The sequence below is a fragment of the Podarcis filfolensis genome (assembly GCF_964270895.1).
Source record: "Podarcis filfolensis genome assembly, chromosome: 1".
NCBI classification, from domain to species: domain Eukaryota; kingdom Metazoa; phylum Chordata; class Lepidosauria; order Squamata; family Lacertidae; genus Podarcis; species Podarcis filfolensis.
In genome coordinates, this window is record NC_139604.1 from 130,251,866 (window position 1) to 130,271,707 (window position 19,842).

Genomic DNA, 19,842 nt, shown 5'->3' on the forward strand with positions numbered 1-19,842 from the left:
TTCAAAATTCAAAATTTCTGTGCATGCACAAAGCATGATTTAGCATTTCTGCACATGCGCGAACACCGAAACCCGGAAGTAACCCGTTCCAGTATTTCTGGGTTTTGGCACGTCCGTTACCTGAAAATGAGTAACCCGAAGCATCTGTAACCCGAGGTACCACTGTATGGGGTTACAGCGCTCATATCGCTTTCAGGCCAAGGGAGCCGGCCAAAGGGACCAACAACACAACAACAGCTGCTTTGCTCCTCAATATTCTCTGGTTGGCCTCTGTTATTTTCTTCTACCAATAGGGAACCTACATAAGGACTCTATACTGGCTCTTAGATACCCCATAAGGAAAAGGAAGCAGTATTTTTCTTATAACACCAGTTTGTGGTGTTTAAAAAAATGCATTATTTCAGCAGCAACTTACAGTGCATGAACTGGAAATGAAGCAGGATTTTCACCCTCCTACCCCCCCAAAAAAAACCCCAACTTGTGCAAGTGTTATTGAAAGCAAAGGGTCCTCAAGGGTCCCACACACTTTTAGTCCTGAGTACGATATGTGGGTGTTTGCTTTAGAAACCTCCTGAAACAGCAACTTGTCCTTTTTTCCTTACAGGGGGTGGAGAGAGAAACAGCAGGAGTGTCGCTAAGAGAACCAGAGGCCTGTACTTTTTACAAAAGATTAAGTGTAACATTTTCTAAATTACCCAAATGACTTAAAAGCCTACATACCCGTTTTTCCCTCTCTCTTTTTTGCCTCCCCTCAATCTTCCCTCCTCTGACTCAAAGGAGCTGGAACAGTAATGCATAATGCACAGCGAGAAATGACGACTGCGTAAATGAACTATTTTTCCTCCCCGTTCGAAATGTTCGAAATGTCTAGGTTCAGCAGTTAACAAATACAGTGGACACTTGGGTTGCGAACATGATCCATGCGGGAGAAACGTTCGCAACCTCCAGCGTCCGCAACCCAGAGCGCCATGTCTGTGCACGTGCAGGTTGCGATTTGGTCTTCTGCGCATGCGCAAAGCGCGATTTGGCAGTTCTACGCATGCACGAGCGCCAAAACCATTCCGGTACTTCTGGGTTTCGGCACGTCCGTAACCCAAAAACGTGCAACCTGAAGCGTCTGTAACCCGAGGTATGACTGTATTGGAAGATTGTAGTAAGGTAAAGGGACCCCTGACCATTAGGTCCAGTCGTGGCCGATTCTGGGGTTGCGGAGCTCATCTCGCTTTATTGGCTGAGGGAGCTGGCATATAGCTTCCGGGTCACGTGGCCAGCATGACTAAGCTGCTTCTGTAGAACCAGATCAGCGCATGGAAACACCGTTTACCTTCCCGTCGGAGAGGTACCTATTCATCTACTTGCACTTTTGTGCTTTCGAACTGCGAGGTTGGCAGGAGCAGGGACCGAGCAACGGGAGCTCACCCCGTCGTGGGGATTCGAACCGCCGACCTTCTGATCAGCAAGTCCTAGGCTCTGTGGTTTAACCCACAGCGCCACCCACGTCCCTAACCCCTGTCTACCCCTCCCCTTTTGTGCCATGTCAGTGATGTAGCCATGATGAAGCAATGATGTAGCAATGATGCTGTACAAACTGTATTCTGGGATATGGTGGGAAAGTTTTAAAAGTCATTGTCACCCCATCCTCGGGGTTCAAAATTCCTCTTTGAACCTGTTGCACAATAAACTTTGGTCTACAGCTATTTGCTCCGGTTGGTGGCTGGACTCCTTCCTTTATTCCCCAGGGACCCGCGAGCTCTGCCCAATGAGCTGGGTGACTGAGCAGCCTCGCGCCTAGATTTTCCCATAACAGCTTCCACCAAAGCCTTTTGCCTGCACAGTATAACTGCACCTCTTCCCGTCTCCTCTTCTACGCAGCCCCCCCCCCATGTGTGCACCCTGAAATCTGCTTCTGAGGATTGATGGACCCTCGGGAGCAGGTTGGGGGGGCAGAGAGGCGAGACGAGGGCAAAGTCCCATTGCGCCAAGGGATGCAACGGAAAGACTTGTGTGTTCCTGCTCACAGTTAATGTGCAGTTTGCAGATCCTTGAAACTAGATTTCTTCTTCATCTATTTATTTATATTCCGCCATTTTTCCTGACAGGGACTCCAGGCGGCTTACAGATAAAATGAGAACAGTTAGAAACTTACTGTTTTTTCAATCATTAAAAAACAGTGAAACATCAAGAGAACTAAAAACTGTAAGTTCTATTAAAAACACACACCTAATTAACAATAAAAACAACATAGCACCAGCCCCGAAATCAAAAGCAACCAATCTGTTGGAATAAGAAAGTCCACGCTTCCTCATAAAATGATTTGCTAGTTTCTTTTTCTAACCAAACAGCTTTTCAGATGCATTTGGGGGTTTTTTTCCCTGACGGAGAGTAGATGTTGCAGAGGAGAAAAACAGGAGAAAATCACCACATTAAAATGCTGTCCACAACCCGAAGAAACATAAACGTTTTCCGTCCATGCCGAAAAGACAACATCCCACTGAGAAGGTAAGCGAAGCCCTGGTAGATCAGGCAAAGGGGCCATCTGAGGTGGATTTCTGCTTTCGTGGTGGCCAACCAGATTGTGATGGCCTGGGACTCGGACTTGGAAGTAGAGGAGTCTCAGTCTGCACCGGATCCTTTGCCTCAGGCAACATCTGAACCAAGTCTGGGGCCTGATCCTGAAGAGCCCCAGTCTGCACAGGTTCCCCTGCAACAAGCACCAGCTGGGCCGAGTCAGGGGCCTGAGCCTGCCCTGGCTCCAGATGCGGGGATGACCTCGTTGCCTTCAGCTGGGCCATCACTTACAGCTGCTCCACTACCGGTTGGGTCAGGGGAGGCTGAGGTGGCCCCTGGGTCTAGTAACCCACCGACGTCTCCCGAGCTGCAGAGACTGAGGTCTGAGAGAAGGAGAGACCTGAGTACTTGCAGGAGGAGTGCTTGCCTTTGGGCAAGACAGGGAGGTGAGTCGCTGGGGGATCAGGACCGGCCGCTACCCCGACAAAGATAAAAGGCTGTCGGACCACGCCCCAGGTTGCGGGAGCAACATTGCTGTATGCCAGATCCTGCCTGAGATCCTGTGCCTGGTTTCCTGCCTCGTGTCCTGCCTTGGCCCTGTTGGACTGACTCCTCGCGGAATCCTTGAATTTGGGACCGGACCTGGACCGCGTTTCACAGGTGACCCCCGGGCCCAGCACACAGATGCCTCTTCAGGGAAGCCCAAAAGCATAGAACCACAGAGTTGTAAGGGACCCCATGGGTCATCTAGTTCAACCCCCTTCAATGTAGGAATCTCAACTAAAGCATCCATGACAGGTGGCCGTCCAAACTCTGTTTAAACATCCCCAAGCAAGGGGAACCCATCGCCTTCCGTCCCACAGTCAAACAGCTCTCACCGTCAGAAAGTTCCTCCTGGTGTTTCGTCAGAATCTCCTTTCTTGTAACTTGAGGCCGTTGATTCGGGTCCTACCTTCCGGAGCAACTTGCTCCACCTTCCATCCCTACAGACCCATTTACATTGACTCGCATTCGGCACTTCCCTGCCAATCCACTCAATTTGGAGAGTTCTGCCTGGACACTGAGGTCCAGCTCCGAGGGCCTTCTGGCGGTTCCCTCACTGTGAGAGGCCAAGTTACAGGGAACCAGGCAAAGGGCCTTCTCGGTGGTGGTGCCAGCCCTGTGGAACGCCCTCCCATCAGATGTCAAAGAGATTCTACCTGACATTCAGAAGACATCTGAAGGCAGCCCTGTTCAGGGAAGTTTTTAATATGTGACATTTTAGTGTATTTTTCATCTTTGTTGGAAGCCGCCCAGAGTGGCTGGGGAAACCCAGCCAGATGGGTGGGGTACAAATAATAAATTATTATTATTATTATTATTATTATTATTATTATTATTATTATTATTATTTTGAACCTCTTCGCCATCCTTTTGTTTTAATGACCCTGGACCATTTAGTAGCATCAGCAAACTTGGCTATCTCACTCCTTGCCTCAGACTCTAGATACTTTGTGAAAGAGCTATGAAGCACAGGTCCCAATACTGATCCTTGGGGAATTTCCACTTTCTGCTTCCCTACATTGGGAGAACTATCAGTTTTTGCCTACTCTCTGCTAACGGCCTCGGTCCAGTATACCTGGAGGAGCGTCTCCACCCTCATCGTTCTACCTGGACACTGAGGTCCAGCGCCAAGGGCCTTCTGGCGGTTCCCTCACTGTGAGAAGCCAAATTACAGTACAGGAAACCAGGCAGAGGGCCTTCTCGGTGGTGGCACCCGCCCTGTGGAACACCCTGCCACCAGATGTCAAAGAGAACAAAAACTACCAGACTTTTAGACGACATCTGAAGGCAGCCCTGATTAGGGAAGCTTTTAATGTTTGATGCATTACTGTATTTTAATATTGTGTTGGAAGCCGCCCAGAGTGGCTGGGGAAACCCAGCCAGATGGGCGGGGTATAAATACAGCGGTACCTCGGGTTACAGACGCTTCAGGTTACATATGCTTCAGGTTACAGACTCCACTAACCCAGAAATAGTACCTCGGGTTAAGAACTTTGCTTCAGGATGAGAACAAAAATCGTGCTCCGGCGGTGCGGCGGCAGCAGGAGGCCCCATTAGCTAAAGTGGTGCTTCAGGTTAAGAACGGACCTCCGGAACAAATTAAGTACTTAACCTGAGGTACCACTGTAATAAATTATTATTATTATTATTATTATTATTATTATTATTATTACTACTACTACTACTATTATTATTATTAATTAACCAAATTTTGGATCCATAAGAAGACCTCTTCCTCTTATTCCAGGATTGTGAAGCATTTGAACAGAGGAAACTGTTTAGCAGAAGAACATCAGAAATGGATTCACACCAAGTCAAATCCTGGTCCATCTAGCCCTTTACTGCCCACACGGACTGGCAGCAGCTCAGCTCTCTAGGATTTGAGGCGGGGTCTTTCTGCCTCTAAAGTGGATGCTCTAGAACTGACAGATTCCCCTACCTCCCTGAATGACAGTCTGAGAAAAAAGATTAGCATGTCACACAGGAATGGAAAAGCTGACATTTTCAATGCGACAAATTGGGACGTCGACTTCCCAGATCTCCCGGCTCAAAGCAGACGCTTTTTATTTGTGTTTGTTCTGCGAGATTATTGTTTGCTCCTTGTGACCTCTTCTCTGCCATTTCAATATGTAACCTGAAATCTGACTTGCGGTATCTAAAAACAGGATGCTAGCTGGTGCCAAAAGACGTTTCAGATTATTCATTGCTTATTTCTCTGTGATGGATCTTTGGATAAAACACTCTGGCAGGTCTGTAAATCTTGACAGTGTTACAGAAAGGTGCAGATTCAAGGGGGGGTTTGGGCCTCCAAAAACCTTCTCGCCAAAGCCTACGAAGGAAACAGATGCCTCTGAGGTGCCTCTGAGCAGGGACAGAAACTCAGATATTTAAGCTATAATTGCCTAATGGCACCTTGAACCTAGGTTGTGGTCCCCACAATGCAATATCTGGGCCCCTTTTCTTGCAATGGAATTTATTATTATTATAATTTATGCTTATTCTTATCCATTTTATTTCTATACTGCTTTATGTTTTAAAGGGGGGGAACCTCAAAACAGTTTACAACACATTAAACATCCAATAAAACAATCCAGAATAAAACAGATTCCAGCTTCAAGGGAAATAGATCCTTCTCTAAGTGACATTTGGCTCTCCCTATATTTATTTACGGGACGTGGGTGGTGCTGTGGGTTAAACCACAGAGCCTAGGACTTGCCGATCAGAAGGTCGGCGGTTCGAATCCCCGTGACGGGGTGAGCTCCTGTTGCTCAGTCCCTGTTCCTGCCAACCTAGCAGTTCGAAAGCACGTCAAAGAGCAAGTAGATAAATAGGTACCGCTCCGGCGGGAAGGTAAATGGCATTTCCGTGCGCTGCTCTGGTTCGCCAGAAGCAGCTTAGTCATGCTGGCCACTTGACCTGGAAGCTGTACGCCGGCTCCCTCAGCCAATAAAGCGAGATGAGCACCACAACCCCAGAGTCAGCCACGATTGAACCTAATGGTCAGGGGTCCCTTTACCTTTACCTATATTTATTTACCTGCTTAATTTATAGAGCCGTCCCATAGCAGAAGTACTCTAGGAAGACAGTGTGGTGTAGTGGTCAGAGCACCAAACTAGGATTTGGAAGATGAGTGTTCAAAACCCCACTTAGTCATGAAGCTCACTGGGTGACCTCGGAGTCAAGTCACAGCCTCGTAATCAACCTCACAGGGTCGTGGTAGGGACTAACAGAGAAGCGGGGGTGAACCATGCACTCCTTGGAGGAAAAGGTGCCATAAATCAGCTAATCTGCTGACCTGCTTAAGAAAGCTGGAGGGGCCAGCCAGGTGGAGATGTCAGTCGCCATCCTAGCATCCAGAGATCTCCACGTGGTCGCAAAACACACCTGGCTAATTTCTAACGCTATTGAGAGAAGTTTATAGGAACCTGAAGAAGTTTAGGTTTTAGGTTTTAGGTTTTAAGTTTTAGGACGCGGGTGGCACTGTGGGATAAACCACAGAGCCTAGGACTTGCTGATCAGAAGTTCAGCGGTTCGAATCCCCGTGACGGGGTGAGCTCCCGTTGCTCGGTCCCTGCTCCTGCCAACCTAGCAGTTTGAAAGCACGTCAAAGTGCAAGTAGATAAATAGGTACCACTCTGGCAGGAAGGTAAACGGCGTTTCTGTGTGCTGCTCTGGTTCGCCAGAAGCGGCTTAGTCATGCTGGCCACATGACCCGGAAGCTGTACGCCGGCTCCCTCGGCCAATAAAGCGAGATGAGTGCCACAACCCCAGAGTCGGTCACGACTGGACCTAATGGTCAGGGGTCCCTTTACATTTTTAAAGAAGTTTAGCGACAGACAAGATCAAACCTATCCATTCTTAAGGAAATCAGCCCTGAGTGCTGACTGGAAGGACAGATCGTGAAGCTGAGGCTCCAATACTTTGGCCACCTCATGAGAAGAGAAGACTCCCTGGAAAAGACCCTGATGTTGGGGAAGATGGAGGGCACAAGGAGAAGGGGACAACAGAGGATGAGATGGTTGGACATGAGTTTGACCCAACTGCGGAAGGCCGTGGAAGACAGGAGTGCCTGGTGTGCTCTGGTCCATGGGGTCACAAAGAGTCGGACATGACTAAACAACTAAACAACAACAAGCAATAGACAAACAAAAATCCTGGTGGTGGGCAGGTAACGGGGGGGGGGGAGCCACAGAGAGAGGGAGGTTCTGCCCATTTCCGAACGCGGCTCGTCGCACGACAGAAACATTGTGCTCCTTTTGTGCACATCCGTTCCGAAGAATTATCCTCTCTCTTTGCCTCAAGTATCCTCTTCAAAAGCTCACAGCTGGCAGGAGACAAATCAGCGAAGGCCGTCAGACGCGCCCTACAAACAATTGTCTTACATAATCGTCTTTGCCAGTTTGCTGCAATAAGAGCACAGTTGTTTGATGCCAGATTCTCTTTACTTTCATCACGAGCAAAAGGCTTAGGAGGGAGTATCGTGCATCATCCTTTTTTTAATTTACTGCTAGCTGCATTGCTCATTTGGAAAGTGGATTTCAGCATCCCCCTCTCTCTCCCCTTCTTTCTAGACACCCGCTTTCTGAAAATTAGGGACGCAGGAACTGGTCTTTTTGCAGTTCCCCAGTCCCCAAGCAACAGGGGAGCCACCGTTCCCCGTCTCCCAACCTATAGATACACAGCTTCCCTGTCCCCAAAAACCTATGGATTACCGTATTTTTTGCTCTATAAGACACACCAGACCACAAGACGCACCTAGTTTTTGGAGGAGAAAAACAAGAAAAAAAATATTCTGAATCTCAGAAGCCAGAACAGCAAGAGGGATCGCTGTGCAGTGAAAGCAGCAATCCCTCTTGCTGTTCTGGCTTCTGGGATAGCTGCGCAGCCTGCATTCGCTCCATAAGACGCACACACATTTCCCCTTACTTTTTAGGAGGGAAAAAGTGAGTCTTATAGAGCAAAAAATACGGTATCTTTTGCATTCCCCAGTGCAGCTCCGTCTGAATTTTCGCCTCAGACATTCCTTAAATCACTGCCTTTTAAAAGTGCCTTGTCCACAGCCACCTCAGGCCATGCCAAATAGAGAAATTATGCCAAAAACAGTAAAAACCGTGATGGGTCATTTCCCATCTGTGTATAAACATCACTTTTGCTTAGGGCAAAAAGGTTGTCTTACAGCTTAAAGAAACAAAGAGTTTCTAATTGAAACCGTCCAACGCAGAAATGTTCTATTCCAGCAAGGACAGCTCGCTTGCAGCTCAGCTCTTAAAAGCGAAATTTCTTTTGCCGGAGAAGTTCTCCGTTAAGGCAGCGCAGAAGGAAACAGTTCGATCCCACACTGCCTAGGTTACACACTGGAAGGAAAAATGTAAACGGCACACCTGAGGATCATAGGGTGTCCAGGAAAGAATCTTTTTCGCACACAGGACCACAGGAAAGGTCCATTATAGGAGAAAGCCAGGCCATTGTCTCCAGAGTTCAGTACCATCCATACATGGACAGGTGGCAACTTTCAAAAGTTTTAGACAGGAGTCTTTCCTAGCCCTGTCAGGAGAGGCTGGAGATGGGAATCCAAGACCTTCCCGATGGGTAACAGGGTGGCACAGTGGTTAGAGTGTCGGGCTACAGCCTGGGAGTTGTTGTTGTTTAGTCGTTTAGTCGTGTCCGACTCTTTGTGACCCCCTGGACCAGAGCACGCCAGGCACTCCTGTCTTCCACTGACCGCAGTTTGGTCAGACTCATGCTGGTAGCTTCGAGAACACTGTCCCACCATCTCGTCCTCTGTCGTCCCCTTCTCCTTGTGCCCTCCAGTGTGGTGTAGTGGTTAAGAGCGGTAGTCTCGTAATCTGGGGAACCGGGTTCGCGTCTCCGCTCCTCCACATGCAGCTGCTGGGTGACCTTGGGCCAGCCACACTTCTCTGAAGTCTCTCAGCGCCACTCACCTCACAGAGTGTTTGTTGTGTGGGAGGAAGGGAAAGGAGAATGTTAGCCGCTTTGAGACTCCTGAAGGGGAGTGAAAGGCGGGATATCAAATCCAAACTCTTCTTCTTCTTCTTCTTCTTCTTCTTCTTCTTCTTCTTCTTCTTCTTCTTCTTCTTTCCCAACATCAGGGCCTTTTCCAGGGAGTCTTCTCTTCTCATGAGGTGGCCAAAATATTGGAGCCTCAGCTTCAGGATCTGTCCTTCCAGTGAGCACTCGGGGCTGATTTCCTTCAGAATGGATAGGTTTGTTCTTCTTGCAGTCTGTGGGACTCTCAATAGTCTCCTCCAGCACCATAGCCTGGGAGACCAGGGTTCAAATCTCCAGTTGGCCACAAAGTTCACTGGGTGACATTGGGCCAGTCACTGCCTCTCGGCCAAACCTGCCTCACAGGGTTGTTGTGTGGGAGGTGGAAAACCACAAGTACCAATTTGAGCTCCTTGGAGGAAAAGGTGGGATATAAATGCAAACAAACAAAGAATCTTCTTTACAGCTACAGCTTTTCCAGAACAGAGATATGTGTTGTTATTCCTCAGGCCAGACGATGCTGGACTACAACTCCCATCATCCTTCACTACTGGACATGCTGGCTGGAGCTGATGGGTGTTGGAGTCTAAAAACTCCTGAAAGGCCAGTGAGTTTCCAACCCTCCTCTAGACAAGGTACAGTAAAGGGTATTTTGCCTTAACACCCTACAGGAGTCTGGCAACCAAGTCCTAGACTCAATAGGCCTCTGAGCATGCGCAGTGCATTTTTCTTCTACGCCCCTGATTTCCTGCATTGTCAGACTATCGTTAGACTTGCCCCAGAGATTAATTGATTTGACTGATTGCTTATATTTCTATGCTGTGATTCAAATGATTCCCAAAGCGGCCGACAAACAATAAATAATAGCAACTTGGTGGCACAATAACAGAATATCAGAGATACAGCATAAATCACAGTGAAGAATTAATAGGCCATCAGTGAAACAATTAGAGAACACCGTTCGCAAAGCAACAACTACAAAATAGGCGAAACATCACAATTGATGCAAGAGTCGTTTTATATGATTAACGAATCAATGGAACACCTGAAATCTATAAAACAAAATAAACAACGTTAACAAAACAGCAGCCAAAAATGAATGAAGCTGTGTTAAGTTCATACACTGCCCATACACACATACAAACACACACCCCATGACTCTGACAGAGATGCAGTGCTCACTGAGCCATATTGAAGGAATGGGTTTCCCAAACCCAAAACTGACTGTGCAGGCAGTTTGAAACAGGCACCAAAATCCCTATTTTTCCTTAGCTAAAATCCATTAACTTGAGCTCTGAGTCAATGTAAATGTATAAACAAAAACCCGGCTGTATAAACAAGTGCTCAGAGCCCTCTCCTTTATCAGTTCGTGACGGCAAGGATGACCTTGGCTGTTTCAGTGGAGTAGGGATGACATGTCTAGGTCTTATCTTACGTCCTGACGCACAGGCCTAGTCCAGGAACAGCGCCAGAGTGTGTTCTTGGAGTTGGTGACCTCTTGCTCCAAGATAAGAGCATAGGAACAGGAATACCCTTTTATGGTCAGAAGTACAGGAAGGAATACCCTTTTATGATTAAGAATACCGGAGCAGGAACATATGTGATGTCAACCTGCGTGTATAGGCTGATGTGGCTGGATTCCTGGGGAAGGAGAGAGAGGGTGCCTGGAGGATATATATACTGCATGAAACTTCTCATTTCTTTGGGCTGGCTGTGGACTGACCACGCAGGTGCCTTTCTGCTGTTCTGGAAAGCAGAAATAAAGAACTCTTTCTCTGAACCAACCCTCGGTGTCATTTGACTTCCTTCCTCCTGTCCGGGAGCAACGCAGACCCAATCGGTGAACTCCAATAAGGCTACAATATGGATACCCTGCCCGCCCTATAGAGAGAAGAGATTAAGGGGAGAGATCCCATGGCTGCCCCTCAAGGCTCCTGGTTAAGGGAATGAGCTGTCAGCTTTGCATGCAGCGGGTCCTGGGTTCAAATGTCAGCAGTTAGGGCTGGAAACGCTCCCCATCTGAAACCCTGGAGAGCTTCTGCCAGTCAGAGCAGACAATACTGAACTAGATGGACCAAGGGTCTGCGTAAGGGGCTTTCCTGTGATGTCACAGTGCAAGCAGGCTGACATCTGGCAGTGAGAATCAGGAGGAGAAACAGGATCCGTCCCAAGTTGCTATACATTCGAGGGCACATCTAGCTTAAGCCTGCGATGCCTCTGCCCTCAGCCTGTTACCAACTGAAGGCTGCCCTTTCCTCACAGACAGTTGGGTTACCACATTCCTTAGCAAGGGGTAGAAGCATCCCAGTCGCTCATCTGCTGGCCATTTATAAGGCCAACCATTAAGGGCCATCGGCCTATTATTTTGTTCCCATGGCAACCCATCACCTCTAATTTACCAAGCAAGGGAATATGCCAAGCCAGATCCGTTGAGGAAGATTCTCTTTCTCTTTTCCACAATCTTTCTCTTTCTCTCTTCCAGAATCCAGAGAGCCACCAACTTGGAACGGGACCCCGGGAGGACATTTAGTCCAACCCCCACAAATACGCGCAAACCTTTTGACATTATAACGCAGTGATGAATAAAGGGTAGTTAAGAACATGTGAAGAGACTGCTGACCACATCCACGCAATACAATTGCAAGACGTTTTAAGCTTCCCCCTCCCCGAGGAATCCTGGGAATTGTAGTTCACCACGCCCGGCAGAGGTACAATTGGCAGCATCCAATGGAACTAAGGTTCCCAGGATGATTCAGGGGAAGCCATGGGCTGTAAAGGTGATACGAGACCTGTTCAGGAGCCATATCCAACTCCCACCCATATATATTTGGGGGGGGGCGCTCTGCTCTGCTCAGAGGTGCCAGGTCTCAAATGCTGTAATCATGTAGGGGGCCCCCGATGGATCACACCCACACCCACACCCTGCTCAGAGCTTGCAGTAATGAGAAGTCACTTCCCCCAGACTTCCCCCAGACCCCATGCAAAATAATAATAATAATAATAATAATAATAATAATAATAATTTTTGATTTATACCCCGCCCTTCCCGGTTCAGAAAACCGGGCTCAGGGCGGCTAACAACAAATTTAAAACACTTAATTAATGCTACAAAAAAAAAAACCAGCATAAAATACGGTATAAAACGTGAATAACAATAAAATCAAAAATCAATTTAGGGAGGAATCCATCCAATAAGCATTAGATGATCACCAGGGCTGGCTGGCTAAATTAGTCCTATTTGGGCCAGCGAGGAGACCAGGGGAGAATTAGCTGTGGGATCCCAGAGCGGGTAATATTCATAAAAAGGGGAGAGGGAGGGAAGGAAGGGGAATAAAAGATCAGGCTAAGTTCAAACTGAAAGCCAGGTGGAATAGCTCTGTCTTACAGGCCGTGCGGAAGGAGATTAAATCCTGCAGGGCCCTGGTCTCCTGGGACAGAACATTCCACCAGGTTGGAGCCATCACTGAAAAGGCCTTGGCCCTGGTGGAGGATAGTCTGACTTCCTTAGGGCCTGGGACTTCTAAACTATGATTACCGGTATTCATGGACCTTAAGGTCCTCTGCGGGGCAGACCAGGAGAGGCGGTCCCGTAAATACGAGGGCCCTAAGCCAAAAGAAGACAACACAGATAACTCCAAGGTAATGCAGGGCCCTGCTACCTTGAAGCAGCTGCAGGATCAGGCCGGTGGCCCACCGAGTCCAGGATCCTCTTCTCACAGTGGATAACCAGATGCAGGATCCAAGCCCGAGAGCGACTCTCTCCTCCTGTGGTTTCCAGCAATTGGTACCCAAAAGCATCTCTGTCTCCGACTGAGAAGGGAGAGATGAGCCACCAGGACTCGAAGCTATCTGTAGACCTCTTGGCCACCAGAGACGAATGGCAGATTTAAGTTGGCGGATTATGCCAAAATGGCAAAAATTACGGGAAGAATCGGAAATCAGGGAAACCAACATTTTAATATCTTAAAAAGCAGAGACATCACCTTGCCAACGAAGGTCCGTATAGTTAAAGCCATGGTTTTCCCAGTAGTGATGTATGGAAGTGAGAGCTGGACCATAAAGAAGGCTGATCGCCAAAGAATTGATGCTTTTGAATTATGGTGCTGGAGGAGACTCTTGAGAGTCCCATGGACTGCAGGAAGATCCAACGCATCCATTCTTAAGGAAATCAGCCCTGAGTGCTCACTGGAAGGACAGATCCTGAAGCTGAGGCTCCAAGACTTTGGCCACCTCATGAGAAGAGAAGACTCCCTGGAAAAGACCCTGATGTTGGGAAAGATGGAGGGCACAAGGAGAAGGGGACAACAGAGGAGATGGTTGGACAGTGTTCTCGAAGCTACCAGCATGAGTCTGATCAAACTGCGGGAGGCAGTGGAAAACAGGAGTGCCTGGCATGCTCTGGTCCATGGGGTTAGGAAGAGTGGGCCACGACTAAACAACTAAACAACAACAACAACAACATTTTAATAAAGAACGGGGGAAGTTTATAATTGACCTTAAAAACCACTGGAAACAATTAAAATGGTTAGTAGGATAGGAATAACACTTGTACTTCAACGCTGAATGTTGGGTATAACGGAGAGGTAAAAGGTTTGGATTGTTGTAAAAGATGCAGGAGGAAATGATTAACAACAGGACCCACAAAGAGGAGGAGGGAAGCCCAGGAGATTCTATGTAATCTTGTCTTTATGCTGTATGTTGGATATGTGATTGTAAAGCTGTAATTTGAAAAATCAAATAAATATTATTATTATTATTATTATTATTATTATTATTTTAAAAAACCCACAAAGCTCTGAGCAAGGTCCCTGCCTCATACAAGTCACTCCATCCAGCTCAGTCTTGCGCACTCTGACCAAGCTCTCCGGGGGTTTCAAGGAAGGCGTCTCTGCAGATGTCAGGAATCGAACCCAGCACCTTCTGCGTGGCAAAGCAGAGGCTCTACCAATGTGCTACCATTTCTGACCCAGTGGGTGCCCCACTGGAAGAGGCAGCACACCCTGCAGGCCTCTGCAATAATGCCCCCCCCCGGCCACTGACCTATGGGAATGGGACTGTAGTGGCAGAGTGCTTTGCATGCAGAAGGTTCCTTGGTCAAGCCCTGCAAAGATCGGGTTTCATAGCTAACTGTAGAGTTGGAGGGGCCCACGAGGGTCATCTAGCCCAACCCCCGTGCAATGAAGTAAACCTTCGCCCCAACCCAGGGCTCAAGCCCACGACCCTGGAATTAACAGTCTGATGCTCTGCCGACTGAGCTAAAGAGAGAGTCAGAATGCAGAGTCCTTGGCTAAGATGGGCAAATAGTTTGACCTGAATTGGGGCAGCTGGCTAAACCATCAGAGGCTGAAGGGTTTCAGGCAAGAAATCTCTCCCGGGTCCACCCGGAGGTGCCGAGGTCTGAACTTGGGGCCTTCTGCATGCAAGGCAGCTGCCCTAACACAGAACTATGGCGTTTGCTTTAAAAACAGCAGCAGGTTTCCAGTCCTCATTGTCCATTCAAACAAGAACCAAGGAACCTGCCTTAACCACCTTCCGCACCGTTGCAACGCCTCCCAGGGGCTCCCAGTCCTTTGCTAACCTGGCGGTTGTGCCTCGCTGTCTTTTGGGGTGCCCCATACCAAATCAGATGGTGACAGCAGTCACGAAATTAAAAGACACCTGCTCATTGGGAGAAAAGCAATGACAAACCTAGACAGCATCTTAAAAAAGCAGAGACCTCACCTTGCCAACAGAGGTCCGTATAGTTAAAGCTATGGTTTTCCCAGTAGTGATGTATGGAAGTGAGAGCTGGACCATAAAGAAAGCTGATCGCTAAAGAATTGATGCTTTTGAATTCTGGTGTTGGAGGAGACTCTTGAGAGTCCCATGGACTGCAAGAAGATCAAACCTCTCCATTCTGAAGGAAATCAGCCCTGAATGCTCACTGGAAGGACAGATCCTGAAGCTGAGGCTCCAAGACTTTGGCCACCTCATGAGAAGACTCCCTGGAAAAGACCCTGATGTTGGGAAAGATGGAGGGCACAAGGAGAAGGGGAGGACAGAGGACGAGATGGTGGGACAGTGTTCTCGAAGCCACCAGCATGAGTTTGACCAAACTACGGGAGGCAGTGGAAGACAGGAGTGCCTGGTGTGCTCTAGTTCAGGGGGTCACGAAGAGTCGGACACGACTAAACAACTAAACAACAACAATACCCAATCAGGAAGAAGGAGCATGTTTTGCATCACTTCCTAGCTGCAACGACATCATCGGCAGGAAGAGCTTGGCCCAGGAAATCCAGTCGCCCAGATTGGATTATTTAACCGTTCCTCTTCTGTGCTTCTTGGGACACAGGTGGCGCTGTGGGTTAAACCACAGAGCCTAAGACTTGCCAATCAGAAGGTCACCGGTTTGAATCCCCGCCACAGGGTGAGCTCCCGTTGCTCGGTCCCTGCTCCTGCCAACCTAGCAGTTCAAAAGCACGTCAAAGTGCAAGTAGATAAATAGGTACCACTCTGGCAGGAATATAAACGGCGTTTCCATGCGCTGCTCTGGTTCGCCAGAAGCGGCTTAGTCATGCTGGCCACATGACCCAGAAGCTGTACGCCGGCTCCCTCGGCCAATAAAGTGAGATGAGCGCCGCAACCCCAGAGTCAGCGACGACTGGACCTAATGGTCAGGGGTCCCTTTACCTTCTGCGCTCCTTAGGAACAGAGGCCACTGGCTTATACTTCCTGAGTCAGACCACTGGTCCATCTAGCTCCATATTGTCTACACGGGCTGGCAGCAGCTCTCTGCCATTTCAGGCAGGCATCTCCTTGGGGCCTACAAGGAGACACTGGAGATTGAACCTGCGATTGTAGATGCTCTACCACTGAATGCTTGAGATTCATGTACTGCAAGAGGTTGAACTAGATGACCCTCAGGGTCCCTAATCATAGAATCTATGATTCTATGATTGCACAATTAAGGACTCCAGTTGTGAAAAATTCCAGCACCCCCCTCCTTTTTTAAAAATGAATCACTGCCCAAGTAGTGTTTTGGGAAGTCTGGTCCAAAACTAGTAGCTCCTCGGGTTATATACGCTTCAGGTTACATACTCTTCAGGTTACATACGCTTCAGGTTACAGACTCTGCTAACCCAGAAATAGTACTTTGGGTTAAGAACTTTGCTTCAGGAAGAGAACAGAAATCGTGCTCCAGCGGTGCGGCGGCAGCAGGAGGCCCCATTAGCTAAAGTGGTGCTTCATGTTAAGAACAGTTTCAGGTTAAGTACGGACCTCCGGAATGAATTAAGTACTTAACCCGAGGTACCACTGTAATGGAAACATCCAATTCCCAGGACACCACAAACCGTAGCAGTCTTTCTGCTCACTTTCACCACTGCCGTGGTTGCACGTGTGATTTAAGAAGTTCAGGTTGCACAGCCACCCTTAAAATGCCTTTTTAACACCCCTAGTGTGCCATTTCATGCTTTCTGCCAGAATTGCAAAAAAGAAGAAGCAGCGGAAAGCCAAAGAACTGCATCTGAATTTCCACTACAGTGAATTAAGACAGAGAAGCCAAGACAAATTAGACAAATGAACGTTCATCTTATCGTTCCAATGGCAAAGCACTGGCATGTGGTTTTCTTAGCAAAGAGACAAAATCTTTTCCATTCTGCACAAAACAAGCCGGACTCCTCACTGCAGGTAGATGAAAGGTTATAAAAGTTGCCCGTAAAAACTTGAATATTGGCCTCCTCTACGGATCATGCTGAGCTCTAATAAATGCAAGCGGTCCCTTTCTGGACTGTGAATCAAAGCGGTGACAGATCTCCAGTAGATTCAGATGATAAAAGATAATGCTGCTAATGTTTATTTGTAGGTGGCAAATTATTATTGCTGTTATTCCACCAAACAATAATAATAATCACGGGGCCTGTTATTAATACACCAGATTAGGCACTTTTGGCTTTCTACTAAAGAGGTTTATACATGTTTAAAATAAATAAAAATCTTGAAACTTTTCCAGGAAAGTTGCACCGCTGCAGAATGTGGAATCGCGGGGTGTTTTTTCCAAATAGCTTGGCCGTAATCCAAGACCGTCTTCACAATGCAATTCTGCACATATCTGCTTGGCTGCAATGGGGCTTGCTCCCAGGTAAGCAGACAAAAGACTGCAGGCTTAAGCATGCTAAAATCAGTGCAGAGGACGGGACTTTCAGAGCACTTTCTACCTCTGAATTTCACCATCCTGAACACCAGCCATGGCTGGGGCCAAAACCCTTTCAAAATCCCTCTAGGCTGATAACCTGTCGGCAGATCATGTGGCAGTGAGTCCCACAAGCTCATTATGTGCAAAGAAGTGCCCCCCCCCCGTTTGTCCACCCAAGGCACCGCTTCAAGCACCTATGTCGTGTCCGCCACCTCTCAGGAGTCCCTCCACAGCCGCAATCTGTGCCTCCTGCTTCACACGTGCAGCAGGGTCGACCTCCCCGCACGATTACTGCAGCCCCATCCCGCGGGCAGCCCGTTCCCACGTGCCCCTCGACACTTGATGCGGCAAGTCCTCAAGAGCTGCTAGCCAGCAGCAGCAGCAAACCTCTCTTTCACACGTGCACAAACACACACGCACTGCAGGCTCCTTCGTGCTTTTACGCACACACACACCACCCCAAATACAACCTTTTTCTTAAAAAACTGCACAATTTTGCAACAACCAACCTCCACAGCGCATCACAAAGCGGCTTAAAATGCAAAAGGGGTCTGGAGAGGATACCCCCCCGCCAGCAAGGAAGACACAGACCAGCCCCCCCCCCACTTTCCCCTCTCCACCGCCCCCTCCCCAGAATCCATCGCACTTTCTCCTCTCCCCCCTCCCACTTTAGAGCTGCAAAGGGGGGGAGCGTGTGAACGTAAGAGATGGAGGGATCCTGGCTTGTTCTCTCCCCCCCCCGCACCCCGACCCCCCCCCCCACCAAGGAGTCACTTACTTCTATGCAGTTTTCTTCCCCCCCCCCCCCCGCCGGAGAAACAGACCCCCTCTCCAAAAAAATAATATTTCGAAATATTACCCCCCCTTCCAATATCCTTTGCCCCCCCTCCCCTGATCGCGGCGCTCGCGCTCACTTTTCTGGCTGGAATAGCCCGGGTAGTATCCATAGTAGCCGGTGATGCGCAGGATCCGGTCCTCGATGGTGGCCACCCCGTTGGGCGCCGCCTTGACGTCCATGCAGAGCGGCTGCGGGGGCAGCTCGGCCGGGGACAGCGGCGGCGGAGCCAGCCCGGGACGGCGCAGGGGGGAGCCGGGGGGAGGCGGACACGACCCGGGGGGAGCGCGATCCGTCTGCGCTCGGGGATGCCTGCGCTGCTGCTGCTATCGCTGCTTCTCCACCGTGGAAAGAGCGGCTCCTCCGCATGATCGCAGAGGCTGCAGCCTCTCTCTCTTCTCCCCCCCTTCCACTTCTCCCTCCCCTCCCCTCCCTCCCTCTCGCCAGCTGAGCCAACCTCCTCCTCCGTCCAAATGCGCCCCCCCCAATACGCACCCACGCCGGCCACCTAGAAGTTTTTGCGCACTTTCCCCCAGGGCTATCCAATGCCCCTTCCTATTCCTGCTCCTTTTTGGCGGGGGGGACACAGCCACAATGCAGCTGCAAAGCACCGGCAGCGAGCAAAAGTTTGGTAGGATGTGGGGGGGGGGAGAGGGATGGGGGGGGGGAATGGACCAGGCGTGTTGTGGGTCGTGTTTTGCCTCCTCGTTGAAGACCGCTTAAGAGCATCAGGAGAGCCAAGTTTTGGGTAAGGGGGGGGCGGGAAGAGAAACGTGGGTTTTAGAGGTGGGGATTGAGGGGGGAGCAAATGGACCGGGGTGCTGTGTCGTCTTTGGGGGGGGGGCGTTGGTATCCTGCTTCTTCACTGAAGCCCAGAGCATGAGAGGAGCAAAAGTTTGGAAAGACAGGAGAGGATAGACGTGAACTCAAGAGGTTTTTTTCGGGGGGGGGGCGGGATTTTGACTATCATCCAGTCCAAACTCCTGCAATGCAGAGAATATGCAGCTGTCCCGTATGGGGATCAAACCTGCAACCTTTGACATTATCAGTACCAAAGGAGCCGACTCCCAGGGGGTAAGGGCGCTCCGGCCCCCACAATAAAATATTTGGGGGAGCCACAAAGTTGAGGGGTGCTCCCACTCAAATGGTGTGTGTGTGTGCACTGCATCATGTGATCAGTTGTGTGGGGCAGGGCTTACCTAAAGGTAAAGGTACACATGACCGTTAGGTCCAGTCGCCGACGACTCTGGGGTTGCGGCACTCATCTCGCTCTACAAGCCGAGGGAGCCGGCGTTTGTCCGCAGACAGCTTCCGGGTCATGTGGCTGGCATGTCTAAGCCGCTTCTGGCGAACCAGAGCAGCACACTGAAACGCTGTTTACCTTCCCGCTGGAACGGTACCTATTATCTACTTGCACTGGTGTGCTTTCGAACTGCTAGGTTGGCGGGAGCAGGGACCGAGCAACGGGAGCTCACCCCGTCGCGGGGATTCGAACTGCTGTCCTTCCGATCAGCAAGAAGCACACTGAACACTCTGAAGTGCTATAGATAAAGGTAAAGGGACCCCTGACCGTTAGGACCAGTTGCGAATGACTCTGGGGTTGCGGCGCTCATCTCGCTTTATTGGCCAAGGGAGCCAGTGTACAGCTTCTGGGTCATGTGGCCAGCATGACTAAGCCGCTTCTGGAGAACCAGAGCAGTGCACGGAAACGCCGTTTACCTTCCCACCTGAGCGGTACCTATTTATCTACTTGCACTGGTGTGCTTTCGAACTGCTA

General features: G+C 49.3%; 2 protein-coding genes across 4 annotated transcripts in view; one reads left to right on the forward strand and one right to left on the reverse strand.

Annotated features, from left to right (window-relative positions):
- Positions 1 to 18,299, reverse strand: part of LOC310762905 (solute carrier family 35 member F4) — a 164,408-nt gene extending 146,109 nt beyond the window's left edge. The window contains exon 1 of one of the 2 annotated variants that reach the window (XM_083614595.1): positions 18,145 to 18,299. In XM_083614595.1, the coding sequence (XP_083470721.1) occupies positions 18,145 to 18,247 (103 nt within the window). In that variant the 5' untranslated portion in view covers positions 18,248 to 18,299. The remainder of the gene's footprint in view (positions 1 to 18,144) is intronic. The other variant, XM_083614596.1, reaches the window with a different exon arrangement.
- The window catches only part of TBPL2 (TATA-box binding protein like 2), a 246,019-nt gene that overhangs the window by 81,721 nt on the left and 144,456 nt on the right, over positions 1 to 19,842 (forward strand). The window lies entirely within an intron of this gene.